At 40.3% G+C, this 14,480-nt stretch overlaps 2 protein-coding genes across 4 annotated transcripts; both read right to left on the bottom strand.

The window, feature by feature from the left end:
- Positions 1–1,155: 1,155 nt before the first annotated feature.
- Positions 1,156–6,428, bottom strand: LOC103127255 (olfactory receptor 11H6-like). Its single transcript, XM_007538152.1, has 2 exons — positions 6,380–6,428; positions 1,156–2,135 (listed from the first exon to the last, which is right to left on the bottom strand). Exons 1-2 carry the CDS (start codon positions 6,426–6,428, stop codon positions 1,156–1,158), a joined length of 1,029 nt encoding a protein of 342 aa, XP_007538214.1.
- A 4,158-nt stretch (positions 6,429–10,586) lies between these two features.
- On the bottom strand, positions 10,587–13,934 carry LOC103127246 (olfactory receptor 4K15). Of its 3 annotated transcripts, none has more exons than XM_060175416.1 (2): positions 13,004–13,934; positions 10,587–10,983 (listed from the first exon to the last, which is right to left on the bottom strand). In XM_060175416.1, exons 1-2 carry the CDS (start codon positions 13,908–13,910, stop codon positions 10,775–10,777), a joined length of 1,116 nt encoding a protein of 371 aa, XP_060031399.1. In that variant the 5' UTR covers positions 13,911–13,934; the 3' UTR covers positions 10,587–10,774. The 3 variants fall into 3 exon arrangements, with proteins under 3 accessions (XP_060031399.1, XP_060031397.1, XP_007538207.2); XM_060175414.1 differs by lacking the exon at positions 10,587–10,983 and adding an exon at positions 11,820–11,917 and having other exon boundaries at positions 12,981–13,910; XM_007538145.3 differs by lacking the exon at positions 10,587–10,983 and having other exon boundaries at positions 12,930–13,925.
- Positions 13,935–14,480: the final 546 nt, after the last annotated feature.

Below are 14,480 nucleotides of genomic sequence, written 5' to 3'. Positions count from 1 at the left end.
CTCTGGGGAAGCTGAGCTCCAGGACACATTGGTGGGGTCTTCAGAACATTTTCTTTTTTAAATCTGCTTCACCATTTGCGAAGTGACCGCCCTGCAGGTGGGGATCCTTGCGCTTCACGCATGTGCATTTAAGTCACTGTGCTACCGCCCACCCCCCTCTGCAATCCCACCCCCCTCTGCAATAACTTGTTTGATGATTCTAATAAAGGTTGTCATAGGGACAAGCACTTTTGGGTATACAGTGCTCCTAATTTATGGATACATGTATACATGTACCCAGTCCCCTAGGCCCTAGTCTATGTCTTGGATTTATAACTTTGTTGGCGAGTGTGTTATCGGAAATGGAACTAGGTAGTCCCATGAGTTAGGAAAGGCCTCACCAGATTATTTGAGTTGGAAAGGTGACATCTCAGGCTTGGCTTGTCTGGATACAATCCAAAGCAAAAAAAAAAAAAAAAAAAAGTGGCAGCATAACATGGCATGGTGACACTGGTTGCACTTGGCAGTAAATTAAAAAAAAAACTTTTTATTACCTTTATTTATTTATTGGATAGAGACAGCTAGAAATTGAGAGGAGGGAGGAGGTAAGGAGGGTAAGAGACAGAGAGACACCTGCAGCTCAACTTCACCACTTGCCAAGCTTCTTTCCTGCAGGTGGGGACTGGGGGTTTGAACCTGTGTCCTTGTGCATTGTAACATGTGCGCTCTACCAGGGGCACCACCACCTGGCCTCAGCAGTAAAGTTTTAGCCAACATTATCTGGATGCCAGTACATGAGTGGTAATTTAAATTTTTAAAATTTGAGTTTGAAATTGTTTTTATCATTAATATAAATTTCTCTAATAATAAAATGAAAATGTACAATCATTGATTTTATTACACTGAATATGTTCCCCAAAGATGGGTTGTCTTTCTTTCTTTCTTTCTTTCTCTCTTTTTTGTTTTTAGCAGAGCGCTGCTTCACTCAGGCTTATGTTGGGGTGGGGGATTGCACCTGGGACGTTGGAGCCTCAGGCATGAGAGTCTGTTTGCATAACCATTATGCTATGTACCTCCACCCCACAAGAAGTTATTTTCCTAGTTCAGTGAATACGACTAAATCTCAGTCTTTCAAGTTATTGTCCGTACATTACTGTAATTATAAATCCAGGCTCTTCAAACATTTCTTCTGTAAATCTGACTGAAAGTCACAATCCTAAATAGTTTTCTGAGTGCCTCCTTCATTTCTTTATTCCGGAGGCTATAGATCAAAGGGTTAAAAAGTGGAGTTATTATAGAATAGGACAAAGTCACATATTTCTGAATTCCTGATGGATTGCCTGCTGTTGGGCTCACATATACAACCATGATGGAGCCATAGAACAGGGACACCACGGCCAGATGGGAGCCGCATGTGGAGAAGGCTTTCTGCCGCCCTTCTGCTGAAGGGACCCTCAACACAGCTCTGATCACCAGGGTGTAGGAGCTGGTAATGAACAGGAAGGTGGAGAAAATGAGGACACAGTTAAAGATGACACAGGTGATCTCGGTGGCAGGAGCTGGCACACAGGACAATTTTATAAGGGGTCCTGGGTCACACAGAAAGTGATCAATCTTATTGGAACAACAAAATGGGAGCTGAGAGATGAGGTAGATAGGCAAGAGGAAGTACAGGAAGCCACACACCCAACAGCTAGCTCCCATTCTAATGCAGCGTTGCAAGGTCATAATGGTGGGGTAGTGCAGGGGTCTGCAGATAGCAATGTACCGGTCAAAGGCCATGGCAGACAAGAATAAGGTCTCAGTGGTGCCCAGAGAGAAGAAGAAGTAGAACTGGAGGAAGCAGCCTGAGAAGGAGATGGTGCTGGTCTCAGAAAGGAAGTTGGCTAGCATGCTGGGAACAGTGGAGGTGATAAACCAGATCTCCAGGAATGAAAAACTGGCCAACAAAATGTACATTGACGTTTGTAGTCGGTGGTCCCAACTCACAGCACAGATAATGCACAGATTTCCAAATAATGTCAGAATATATGTTCCAGAGAAGATTGAAAAGAGAAGCATCTGTATTTCCCAGGTATAAGAGAAGCCTAGAAGGATGAATTTACTCACAAAATTAGAGCAATTATTTATGTTGGAAGATTTACTTGTTTTTAAAGCTGTGAAAAACAAACAAACCAAGAGTTCTACATTAGAGTAGTCCTTCACAAATACTCTAGAAAATATGCAGATAGTTTGTTTAGGGCAGTATCACTTTGCATGTCTGTAAATAACAAAACATCATGACTCACACTGAGCACTTTTCATGATTTTAAGGCAATTTCCCATCATACTCAGCATACAATAAACACAGTTAAAACTTTCCTTTTGGGAGTCAGGCTGTAGCGCAGTGGGTTAAGCACAGGTGGCGCAAAGTGCAAGGACCGGTTTGAGCTCCTGGCTCCTCACCTGCAGGGGAGTCGATTCACAAGTGGTGAAGCAGGTCTGCAGGTGTCTATCTTTCTTTCCCCCTCTGTTTCCCCTCCTCTCTCCATTTCTCTCTGTCCTATCCAACAATAATGACATCAATAAGAACAACAATAATAACTATAATAAGGGCAACAAAAGGGAATAAATAAGTAATATTAAAAAAAACTTTCCTGGCCTGGGGTAGATAGCATAATGGTTATGCAAAGAGACTCATGCCTGAGGCTCCGAAGTCCCAAGTTCAATCCCCGCACCACAATAAGCCAGAGCTGAGCAGTGCTCTGGTGTTTCTCTCTGTGTCTTTCTCTTTCTGCATCTCTCTCAGAAATAAAATAAATAAAATACTTTTAAAAAAAAGACTGTTTAAAAAAAACTTCCCTGTCATTCTGAAGTTTATAATAAAAATTAGTTGGTATTATCAATATATTAGTGTATATGAGAAGCTATAATTTTAGTTCAAGGAGTGAACAAATAAGGAGTGCACAAATGCAGCTGAGAAACAAGCTCAATGTTTGTGACATACAACGATGTTAAAACATTGCCAGAGACAGGCTCACTTAGAGATGGGATTTTTGGTCAATGCCAGGTCAACCATCACCTGGAGCTCTAGTCAGAGAATCCTTGTATTCCCCCATAGATGCAATGGGCCTAGACCTCTAATAGATCCCTCTCTCTACTGGCACCAGTCACTTCCACTAGGAACATCATATAAACCCTCTTGTGGGCCTCTCTAGGACCTTGCCCTCACTATAAAGTAGCAATGGTCAGGGCTGCCTCACTCTCCAAAGGGAAGCTGGGTCATCCTGCTCTGCCACTTGAGGAAGACTAGTCCTGAAATGAGTGCAGCCTAGAATATTCCCAGCTGTGACCATGGACTGTGAGCTCAGACTGACAGGGACTCAGAGTTTACACAGGCTCCTGTGCTAAATATGAATATATATGGGCCCTGGGTCAGATTGATGGGATAAACAGTTAATTGTACTTATATACTTTCTTCTTCATGTTTGGAAGCTACTCTCTTCCCTAATCCAGCTTTCTAGCCCTGTTCTTTACTCTGACACCATCTCCCCAGACAATATTTTTAGTCCACCTTCATGTTAGCTATCTAGATTAAGCAAAATTTACCAAAGTTGGACTTATTGATCATAATTAAATCAATTTAAAAAACAATTTATCAAAGTCATGGGCCCTTAGGAACATACCTAAAATGGACTTCCTAGCTTCTTTTCACCCTAATATCCCTAAGACCCCTAATCTCACCTGCTCTATTTCTGCTTCTTTCTGTTTATTAAACCTTTTGTTCTGCTTTATATCTTACTGCTTTTCAGCCACCAAGTTGCTGGTGCTACTATCCTGACCTTTTTTTTTTCTATCCTGACTATTCTGTGGGTAAAAGGCTGGGGGTATGAATCAACCTGCCAATGCTCATGTCCAGTGGAGAAGCAATCACAGAAGCCAGAACTCCCTACTTCTACACCCCATAAAAATTTTTGGCCCAGGTGGTGCAAAGTGCAAGGATCAGAGTAAGGATCCCGGTTCTAGCTCTTGGCTCCCTACCTGCAGGGGAGTTTCTTCAGAAGCCGTAAAGCAGGTCTGCAGGTGTCTATCTTTCTCTCCCCCTTTATGTCTACCCCTCTTCTCTCCATTTCTCTTTGTCCTATCCAACAACAACAACATCAATAATAACAACAATAACTACAACAATTAAACAACAAGAGCAACGATAGGGAATAAATAAATAAATATTAAAAAAAATTGGCCCTTATTCCCAGCAGGGGGAGAAATGTTAGGGGAAGACGACTAGAGGGCTCTGAAACCCAATTCCATCAGGACCTGGAGAAAGAAGAGATAAGAGAAAAGGGAGGGGCATTTCGGAAGCAGTAATAGGTGTAGGTGTGACTTAAAGTGTAGGAGAAGAGTAGAAAAAATGGCCAATCCTATCCTCAACTCTGACAACATCTTCCTAGACAATACTCCTAGCTCACCTGCATGTTAACTGTTAGGCTCAGGCAAAAATTAGTAAAGTCATGGGCTCCTTGGAATATACCTAAAATAGACTTCCTAGCTCCTTCCAATATGGAGATCCCAAATTTCATCTGATATACTTTTACCTTTAGGTTCCAGATTATTATTGTTCTGCTTTATATCTTACTGCTTTTCAGCCACCAAGTTGCAGATGCTTCCATGACACTAACTTGACTTCCCTGGGCAGATGACTTCACCTGTGTATCCTGGAACCCCACTTCCCTAGAGCTCTACCCCACTAGGGAAAGAGAGACAGGTTGGTGGTTTGGATCGACCTGTCAACACCCATGTCCAGTGGAGAAGCAATTATAGAAGCCAGAACTCCCACCTTCTGCACCCTATAAAGATCTTTTGTGCATAATCCCAGAGGGATAAAGAAGATTTCTGTTTTTAACAGCAATAGTTGGAAAATAGAGCTCAGCATCAGTTTTGCAGCAAGTAATTGAGCAGCAAATGACAAGAATGAGCAGAGTCACATTCCCTTTTCTTCCCTAGGACCTACTTCAAACAGTCTAAGGAATTATTATTATTTAAAAAATTTAAAAAAATTTCTTTATTTATTGGATAGAGACAGCCAGAGATCAAGAAGGAAGGTAAGGATAGAGACAGAGAGATACCTGTAGCCCTCTTTAACAACTTGAAAAGCTTTTCCCCTGCAGGTGGGGTCTGGGGGCTCAGACCCAGATCCTTGCACATTGTACTGTAAAATTTAGATCATTTGACATAGGTACTATCCATATAGGTTAATGATAATTGCATCTTTGCTTTTTAACATTTTGGTTTATAAGAAATTTATAGGAGCATTTCCAGTTAATAATAATGGGATAAATCTACACCAAGCACTTCTTTTCTGTATTTATTTGTATTTATTTTTCTTCTTCTTTTTTTCAAAGAGATTTTAAAAAAATATTTATTTATTTTCCCTTTTGTTGCCCTTGTTGTTTAACGTTGTGGTTATTGATGTTGTTGTTGTTGGATAGGACAGAGAGAAATGGAGAGAGGAGGGGGAGACAGAGAGGGGAAAGAGAAAGGTAGACACTGCAGACCTGCTTCTCCGCCTGTGAAGTGACTCCCCTGCAAGTGGGGAGCCGGGGGCTGGAACCGGATCCTTAACGCCGGTGCTTGGACTTTGGGTCAAGTGTGCTTAACCCGCTGTGCCACCGCCTGACTCCCTGCAAAGAGACTTTTACAGATGAGTGAAAAGTGAGGGATCTCACAACAATTTAGTTACAAAAGTGGATACAAATATATAAACCTTTTAAGGTAACATTAAAATATTTGAAAAACATTTGAAGTTATTCATTTCACTAACAAATGGAAAATCAGCTATTTTTAATTTATATTTGTGCTACTGCAGTCATTTTATTACTACAATAAATACATATGTAACCATTTTGTTCTTAATTTTAAAGAGTAAATACCAATACCTATAGGACATATAAAATATTTTTCTGGTCCATGATAAGTTTTAAGATTCTGAAGGGGCTCAGCAATCAACATGTTGGAACTATTGTTCTAGATATGTCTTATCTCCTATAGAATAGTTAAATCTTTACCCTGTAGTGGCTTGGTCAAGTTTTATCTGACTTACTTATATTTTTCCATTGATCTATTGTTTCTACTTATTCTCTCTAAACAATATCATCAAGACTCAAGTATGAGGACAAGAGAATTAGTTCAATGGATAGGTACCTGCCTGCCTTGCTTTATAGAACCAGGTTCAAGCCACCACCTGGCTCCAACATTCTAGTAAATATTTGAAATTCCATTTAATAAGTTCTCACACAAAACACTGACTTTAACACTGAGAAAAAATTGTCTAAATCCCCCACATTAAGTGATAGGATATAAAACCAGATAGCTGTGAAGGAAAGAAATTGGAGAACTTTGAAGCAAATATGTTATACCTTACCTAAAGATATGGTATGAAGATCATTTGGTTCAGTGTGGTTGAATGCCATCTTCTATATAAAAATCTTAGTTCCAGATCTCAGAATAGTCAAACATAATCGTGTTCCTTGTGGTATTGTGGGGATTATGTGGTATTGAGGAGGAACAACCTGCCAATGCCCACTTTCAGCAGAGAAGCAATTATAGAAGCAAGACCTTCTGCCTTCTGTACCCCATAAGATCTTTGTTCCATACTCCCAGAGGGATAAAGAATAGGGAAGCTTCCAATGGAGGGGATGGGATGCAGAACTCTGGTGGTGGGAATTGTACTCCTCTTATCCCACAGTGTTGTCAATCATTATTAAATTACTAATACAAAAAAGGAAAAATAAAAGAGATTAGTCATAGATACATTTTGCTCTTGCCCTCTGTAGCTGTTTTCTACACAACTTGAAAGAGCAACAGGGAGCTTAACAGTTGAAAAGAGAACTTTTATGTCTCATGATCTAGACAGATTCAGATGAACTTGGGAAATACAGAGCTCTATTTCTTCTTTTATAGGAAGAAGTTCATCTTTGGGGAGTATACCTCTTGAGAGGGAATTCTGACCCAGTGGAACTATTGTAGCTAGTTTTTTTTCTTTCTTGAGTAAAGATAGTTAGCATGTAAGATTTGTTTCATATGATTACATATTTTGTATCCTAACTCAAAGATTTTTCACTTGGAGTAAAGAGAGAAATAAAAGCAATGCTATGTGGATAGGTATGTGTTTACTGTTTAACTATGCTAAAAATTAATCTTTCTTCTTGTGGTAAGATGAACGTTTGTAACTTTGATGATGAGACTTGGATCTTAGTGAAAAGTTTGTGGAATACAGGCTAACACAGAAATTATGAGTTAGTGTACTTACCTATATTAAAGACTCTTATTTTCTTTTTTTAAATTAAAAAATCTTTATTTACTTATTGGCTAGACATAGCCAGAAATTGAGAGGGAAGGGGGTTATAGAGAGGGAGAGAGACAGAGAGACACCTGCAGCCCTGCTTTACCACTTGCAAAGCTTTCCCCCTGCAGGTGGGGACTGGGGACTTGAACCTGGCTCTTTGAGCGCTATAACGTTCATTTAACCAGGTGCACCACCACCTGGCCCCCAAGACTCTTATTTTAGACTATGTTATTTTAATAAAGCCTTTTCAGAATTGTAGAATTTATAATTTTTTTTTTTAAACAGAGCACTGCTCTGGCTTATGGTGGTGCAGGGGACTGAACCTGAGACCTCAAAACCTCAGGCATGAGAGTCTCTTTGTATAACCGTTATGCTATTTTTCTCACCCATCAATTATACTTTTTTTTTAACTTCTTTTTTTTTTTTTTTGCCTCCATGATTTTTGCTGGGGCTCGGTGCCTGCACTGTGAACCCACTGCTCCTGGAGGCCATTTTCCCCGTTTTGTTGCCCTTGTTGTTATTGTTACCATTGCTGTTGTTGTTGAACTGGACAGAGAGAAATGGAGAGAGGAGGGGAAAACAGAGGGGGAGAGAAAAACACCTGTAGACCTGCTTCACCGCCTGTGAAGCGACCCCCTGCTGGTGGGGACCTGGGGGCTCCAACCGGGATCCTTAAGTCCGTCAGTGCGCTTTGTGCCATGTGCGCTTAACCCACTGCACTACCGCCCGGCCCCCCAATTATACCTTTTTATAGCTCACTATGACATCAAGATTTCACTCTCTATCTTCTATGAGTATTATTATTTAAGACTGGCAACTTGGTGATAGATGATGGTGGGGCAATATAAATCTAAAGAAAGGTGAACCCTATATCCTATGGTGGAGGAGGATGACAATGACAATTTGGTAGTGGGTGTAGTGTGCTGACACCTATCTTTGGGAGGTATGAAACTATACCTTTGTGGCAACAACACTTTTAGAAATCAACATTTCCTCAGTAAAATAATTTTAAAAAGTGCACCCAATGAGAGGCCATCTAAATACATCAAACATCTACTAAAAGGGATACACCAATATATTAACAGCACCACAGTCATAGCAGGGGATTTCAACACCCCTTGGATGTTAGACAAGAAACTATCAAATACTTAGAGGAAACTATTGGCAGAACTCTTTTCCATCTAAATTTTAAAGGCATCTTGAAACGAATCCAATTACAAAAAAATAATAATAATAATAATAAAAAGTTGAACAATAAACACAAAGCAGAACTTGGACTGGGTTTGGTGTATTACACCAAAATAAAGGACTCTAGAGTTGGGGTGGGGTGGGGGGAGTGTTTAGGTCCTGGAATATGATGGCAGAAAAGGACCTAGAGCAGCACTGAATTGTTATGTGGAAAACTGAGAAATGTGAACAGAGGTAGATGGCATAATGGTTATGCAAAGAGATTCTTATTCCTGAAGCTTCAGAGTCTCAGGTTCATGGTGAATTCACCTTCTTTACCCCATTAGATGGAGCTCAAAGACATTATGTTAAGTGAGATAAATCAGAAACCAAAGGATGAATATGGGATGATTTCACTCACAGGCAGAAGCTGAGAAACAAGACCAGAAGGCAAAACTCTAAGCAGAACTTGGACTAGAGTTGGTGTATTGCACCAAAGTAAAAGACTCTGGGGTGGGGCTGGGAGATCCTGTAACATGATGGCAGTGGGGAACCTAGTGGGGGTTATATTGTTATGTGGAAATGTTAAGCATATTCAAAATATTGTATTTTACTGTTGACTGTAAACCATTAATCCCCCAATAAAGAAATTTAAGAAGTCTTACAAAAAACAAATGTGAAATTGTGAGCCTAAAATGTACACAATCTTCTTTTAAAATATTTATTTATTTATATTAATTCAGAAACAAGTAGAGAAACCACAGAGGCAGGAGCACTGTTGTTCAATGCTGGGGGCATTGAGCAATTTCTGATCTTTCCCTAGTGGGGCAGGGCTCTGAAGAGGTGTGGTTCCAGGACATACTGGTGAGTTTGTCTGCCCAGGGAAGTCAGATTGGTATCATGGAAGCATCTGCAACTTGCTGGCAGAGTAATGGAGCTGAAGGGTTGACATTCCACGCCTGGTATGTCTGGACACAGTCTGAAGTGAAACAGGTTGAGGTGTTACTGGCTGCATTGATTTGGTTGAGATCAGCAGATACAGTATCAAGTAGTATGGTACATGTGCTGCCAGGGATTGAACTCAGGACCTCACGTTTGAGAGTCTGATGCTTTATCCACTGCTCCACCTCCTGGACAGTATCAAGTAGTATGGACCCAGAGAAGCTTGAAGGAAAATGAGCCATGCCTAGAGGTTCCAGAACTGGGAGAAATATGGGTTTTATACAGAATGGGGAAAGTTCCTGCTCTCTTAGAGTTTTAAAATAAGGCAATAGATAGTTATTGTTATAACCAAGTTATTTGGGAAGTTGGTTTACTTTGGAAATCCCATGGTTAGGATTTGTTGTATCATACAAGACCTCACCATGATTAATGTCATTGAAATGTTTTATTTATCAGTGAGGATAGGAAGAGAGAAAGAACCAGACATCACTCTGGCACATGTGCTGCCAGGGATCAAACTCAGGACCTCATGTTTGAAAGTCAATTGCTTATCCACTGTGCCACCTCCCAGACCACGTTAATGTCATTTAATGCTATTTACAAATAGCTGTGTTTTGTATAGTGACACAACCAACTGCTTTTGTTCTCCATTGTCTAAGATGATTTAATATTTCAAAGAAAAAGTCATTATTAGAAATGTATTAACAATTTAAGCCCACTTAGAATTCAATCAGGTCACCAATTTGAAACTTTAAGTGCTTAGATTGAAGGCACACATACTCAGAACTGGGGCCTATGTATCAAACAGTTTGAGACAGTCAATCTATTTTTCCCCTCTCATATTGACTAAATAGTGATTTATAAGACTGTAAGTTAATAGGAGTGCATATTAATACCATTCCCACCACCAAAGGTCTATGTCCCTACCCCCACCCCCTATTGTGAAGCTGAAAATCTACCTCCCCCCCCCCTGAGCTTTTTTACTTTGGTGCAATACTCCAAACTCAGTCAGTTTCTGCTTTGTGAGAAACTCAGTTCTCAATAAGGCTCAGTGACATGCTTGTGTTTATTTTTCAAATAGAGTGTAGTACTGGTTGCAAAAAGTAGACCTTTCACCCAAAATTCTAACTCTTTGCATTATTTTAACACTTTTATTACTATTTATTTGACTTTGAATCAATCCATGTAATCCACTTTTTGTAATGAATACCTACCTTTATATGGAACACATGTTTATATAATCCAAATGGAAAGGAGGTTTGCTTTGAGGCATGAACTTCATGAAGGAATTGTTTTTTTGATTTTTTTTTTTTGAAAAGTAGCATTCCTGTGAGGCATCGAACAATGGAGTCAGAGCAGTGTTCACAATATTCTCCTGTGATACTGGGAGAGTGAATATAAAATGAGCAAACCAGGGAGTCGGGCGGTAGCGTAGCGGTTAAGTGCAGGTGGCACACACAAAGCACAAGGACCGGCGAGAGGATCCCGGTTCAAGCCCCCGGCTCCCCACCTGCAGGGGAGTCGCTCCACAAGGGGTGAAGCAGGTCTGCAGGTGTCTATCTTTCTCTCCCCTTCTCTGTCTCCCCCTCCTCTCTCCATTTCTCTCTGTCCTATCCAACAATGAAGACATCAACAACAACAATAATAACTACAATAATAAAACAACAAGGGCAAAAACAAAGGGAAAATGAATAAATAAATACTTAAAAAAATGAGCAAACCATTCAGTGCACATTATTTCTTAAATTAAATTTTAAATGTTTATCCAGTTTTGTTTTTTTAAACATTAGAACTTTATTGAGTAATGGTTATTGAGTAATGGTGGGCTTTTTTCCCACTCCTATCACCAAAGGTTCGTGTCCCCCTCCATACACCCATACATAAGTTACCCTATTGTTCTCCCACAGTCTTAGATAATAGATTGACATTCTTTTTTTCACATTCATATGCTAAATTATTTGTATTTCACACATGAGTGTGGAAAAACATGTTTATTCACTTTTTTATATACAGCCATCTGATATATTCTGCTAATTGGAGTCAATCTGTTATTTGGAGTATGAATAGTACATTTCCCTCTACAAAAGTTCAAATGTACTTACACCTTATAAATAAATTACATTATATATATATTTTTTCTTTTTTTTCTTTTTTTTATTTTTATTTCTTTATTGGGGAATTAATGTTTTACATTCGACAATAAATACAATAGTTTGGACATGCATAAATAACATTTCCCAGTTTTCTGTATAGTAATACAAGCCCCACTAGGTCCTCTGTCATCTTTTTTTTTTTATTTAAGAAAGGATTAATTAACAAAACCATAGGGTAGGAGGGGTACAACTCCACACAATTCCCACCGCCCAATCTCCATATCCCACCCCCTCCCCCGATAGCTTTCCCATTCTCCATCCCTCTGGGAGCATGTACCCAGGGTCATTGAGGGTTGCAGAAGGTAGAAGGTCTGGCTTCTGTAATTGCTTCCTCGCTGAACATGGGCGTTGACTGGTCGGTCCATACTCCCAGTCTGCCTCTCTCTTTCCCTAGTAGGGTGGGTCTCTGGGGAAGCTGAGCTCCAGGACACATTGGTGGTGTCTTCAATCCAGGGAAGTCTGGCCGGCATCCTGATGACACCTGGAACCTGGTGATGCAAACTCTAGCATACTTCTGCTTTCTTACTTTGGTGCCATACTCCAAACTCAGTCAATTTCTGCTTTGCGTTTCTACTTCTTTTTTTTTTTTACATGCATAACATTCCCCAGATTCCCATTTAACAATACAACCCCCACTATTTCATTCATCATTTTTCATGGACCTGTATTCTCCCCACCCACCCACCCACCCCAGAGTCTTTTACTTTGGTGTAATACTCCAATTCCATTTCAGGTTCGACTTGTGTTTTCTTTTCTAATCTTGTTTTTCAACTTCGGCCTGAGAGTGAGATCATCCCATATTCATCCTTCTGTTTCTGACTTATTTCACTCAACATGATTTTTTCAAGGTCCATCCAAGATCGGCTGAATACGGTGAAGTCACCATTTTTTACAGCTGAGTAGTAATATTTTTTCTTTTTTTAAGTATTTTATTTATTTTATTTTTGAGAGAGATGCAGAGAGAGAAAGACACAGAGAGAAATACCAGAGCACTGCTCAGCTCTGGCTTACGGTGGTGCGGGGGATTGAACCTGGGACTTTGGAGCCTCAGGCATAAGAGTCTCTTTGCATAACCATTATGCTATCTACCCCCCAAATTACGTTATGTTATTACCTTCAGAGAGAACAATTCTTTATCTTAAAATAGGTTTTAAAATTAAAAAGAAAAAAAAAGGAAGCCAAAAGGACAACTGTAGTGTAATGGAGGGTAGATAAGGTTAATTACTAACATCCTTTGTGCTTTTTATTACTGCACTTTTCTTTAAGTTAATCAACACCTATCACAGGTCAAAATGATTTTCTTTAACATTATAGTGATTCAGTTTGCAATTGTCTAGAGACCAAGTTACAGTGGTAACAGTCCTGTAAGTTTATTTCTTTTCCAGGAGAAGAAAATTTCTTACAACTGCAGAAACCTGGCCAGACTTCAGGTATCGACTCTTCAGTTTTGACATAGCTGCCTTCATTTCTTTGTTCCTCAGAGTATAGATAACCGGGTTTAAAATGGGAGTAAAGATGGTGTAGAACACAGCAAGGACCTTGTCAACTGAGTAACTGCTGAAGGGCCACACATAGATGAAGATGCACGGCCCAAAGAACAGTGTGACCACTGTGATGTGCGCAGTCAGCGTGGACCTCGCCTTCGCCATGCTAGCAGAGGAACGATTCCTCACTGTGATGAGAATCACGGTGTAGGAAACAACCAGCAGCAGGAAGGAACTCAAGGAAAGAAAGCCACTGTCTGCAACTATCAGGAGGCTGACCACATAAGTGTCTATGCAGGCCAGTTTGGTCACCAGAGGGAGGTCACAGAAGAAACTGTCTACCTGGTTAGGGCCACAGAAGGGCAGGTTCACCGTAAATGCCAGCTGGCTAGTGGTGTGGATGAAGCCGACACACCAAGAGATGAGGACGAGAATAATGCAGACACGGCGGCTCATGATTGTCATGTAGTGAAGAGGTTTGCATATGGCAACATAACGGTCATAAGCCATGGATACAAGGAGCACCATTTCACCACCAGTGAAAAGGTGAACAAAGAAAATCTGGGTCAGGCAGGCATTAAACGAAATAGTCTTGCGTTCAACCAGAAAGTCTGAAAGCATTTTTGGAGTAGCAAAGGAGGCGACACATATGTCTATGAAAGAGAGATTTGCAAGTAGGAAGTACATGGGGGTGTGAAGACGGGAATCTGATGTCACTGTGAGGATGATGAGAGAGTTTCCCAGCAGTATTGCTAAATAGAGTGTTGAAAAAATGATAAGAAGTAAAGGTTGTATCTCCTTGGAACTGGAAAGTCCCAGCAATACGAATTCGGTCACCCTAGAATAATTTGTCAGGTTCATTGACCTAAGTAAGGAGTTATCTTTAGTTACCTGAAGAAAAGAGAAACAAAGATCCATCAGTGAACTAAGTATTAACTTGATTTCCAAAAACATTTTAACTTGTTTTGTTGTTGTTGTTGCCACTAGGGTTATCACTGAGGCTTGGTGCCTATGTTATGAATCCATTACACCCAGAGGCAATTTTTTCCACTTTTTTTTTTATTTAAGAAAGGAGACATTAACAAAACCATAGGATAAGAGGGGGTACAGTTCCACACAATTCCCACCACCCGATCTCCATATCCCATCCCCTCCCGATAGCCTTCCCATTCTCTGTCCCTCTGGGAGTATGGACCCAGGGTCGTTGTGGGTTGCAGAAGGTGGAAGGTCTGGCTTCTCAAATTGCTTCCCCGCTGAACATGGGCATTGAATGGTTGGTCCATACTCCCAGCCTGCCTCTCTCTTTCCCTAGTAGGGTGGGTCTCTGGGGTAGTGGAGCTCCAGGACACATTGGTGGGGTTGTCTGTCCAGGGAATTCTGGTCGGCATCAACCACTTTATTATTATTATTATTATTATTATTATTATTATT

The sequence above is a fragment of the Erinaceus europaeus genome, chromosome 16 (genome assembly GCF_950295315.1).
Source record: "Erinaceus europaeus chromosome 16, mEriEur2.1, whole genome shotgun sequence".
Taxonomy (NCBI): domain Eukaryota; kingdom Metazoa; phylum Chordata; class Mammalia; order Eulipotyphla; family Erinaceidae; genus Erinaceus; species Erinaceus europaeus.
This window is presented reverse-complemented; position numbering and strand designations above follow the sequence as displayed.

Coding starts and splice junctions, on each gene's coding strand:
- LOC103127255 (XM_007538152.1), bottom strand. CDS start 6,428: ATGGCATTCAACCACACTGAACCAAATGATCTTCATACCATATCTTTA. Junction 2,136..6,379: donor TCTTCATACCATATCTTTAG/GTAAGGTATAAC, acceptor TGTTTTTCACAG/CTTTAAAAACAAGTAAATCT.
- LOC103127246 (XM_060175416.1), bottom strand. CDS start 13,910: ATGAACCTGACAAATTATTCTAGGGTGACCGAATTCGTATTGCTGGGA. Junction 10,984..13,003: donor AGCTATGTCAAAACTGAAGA/GTCGATACCTGA, acceptor GAGACAGAGAAG/GGGAGAGAAAGATAGACACC.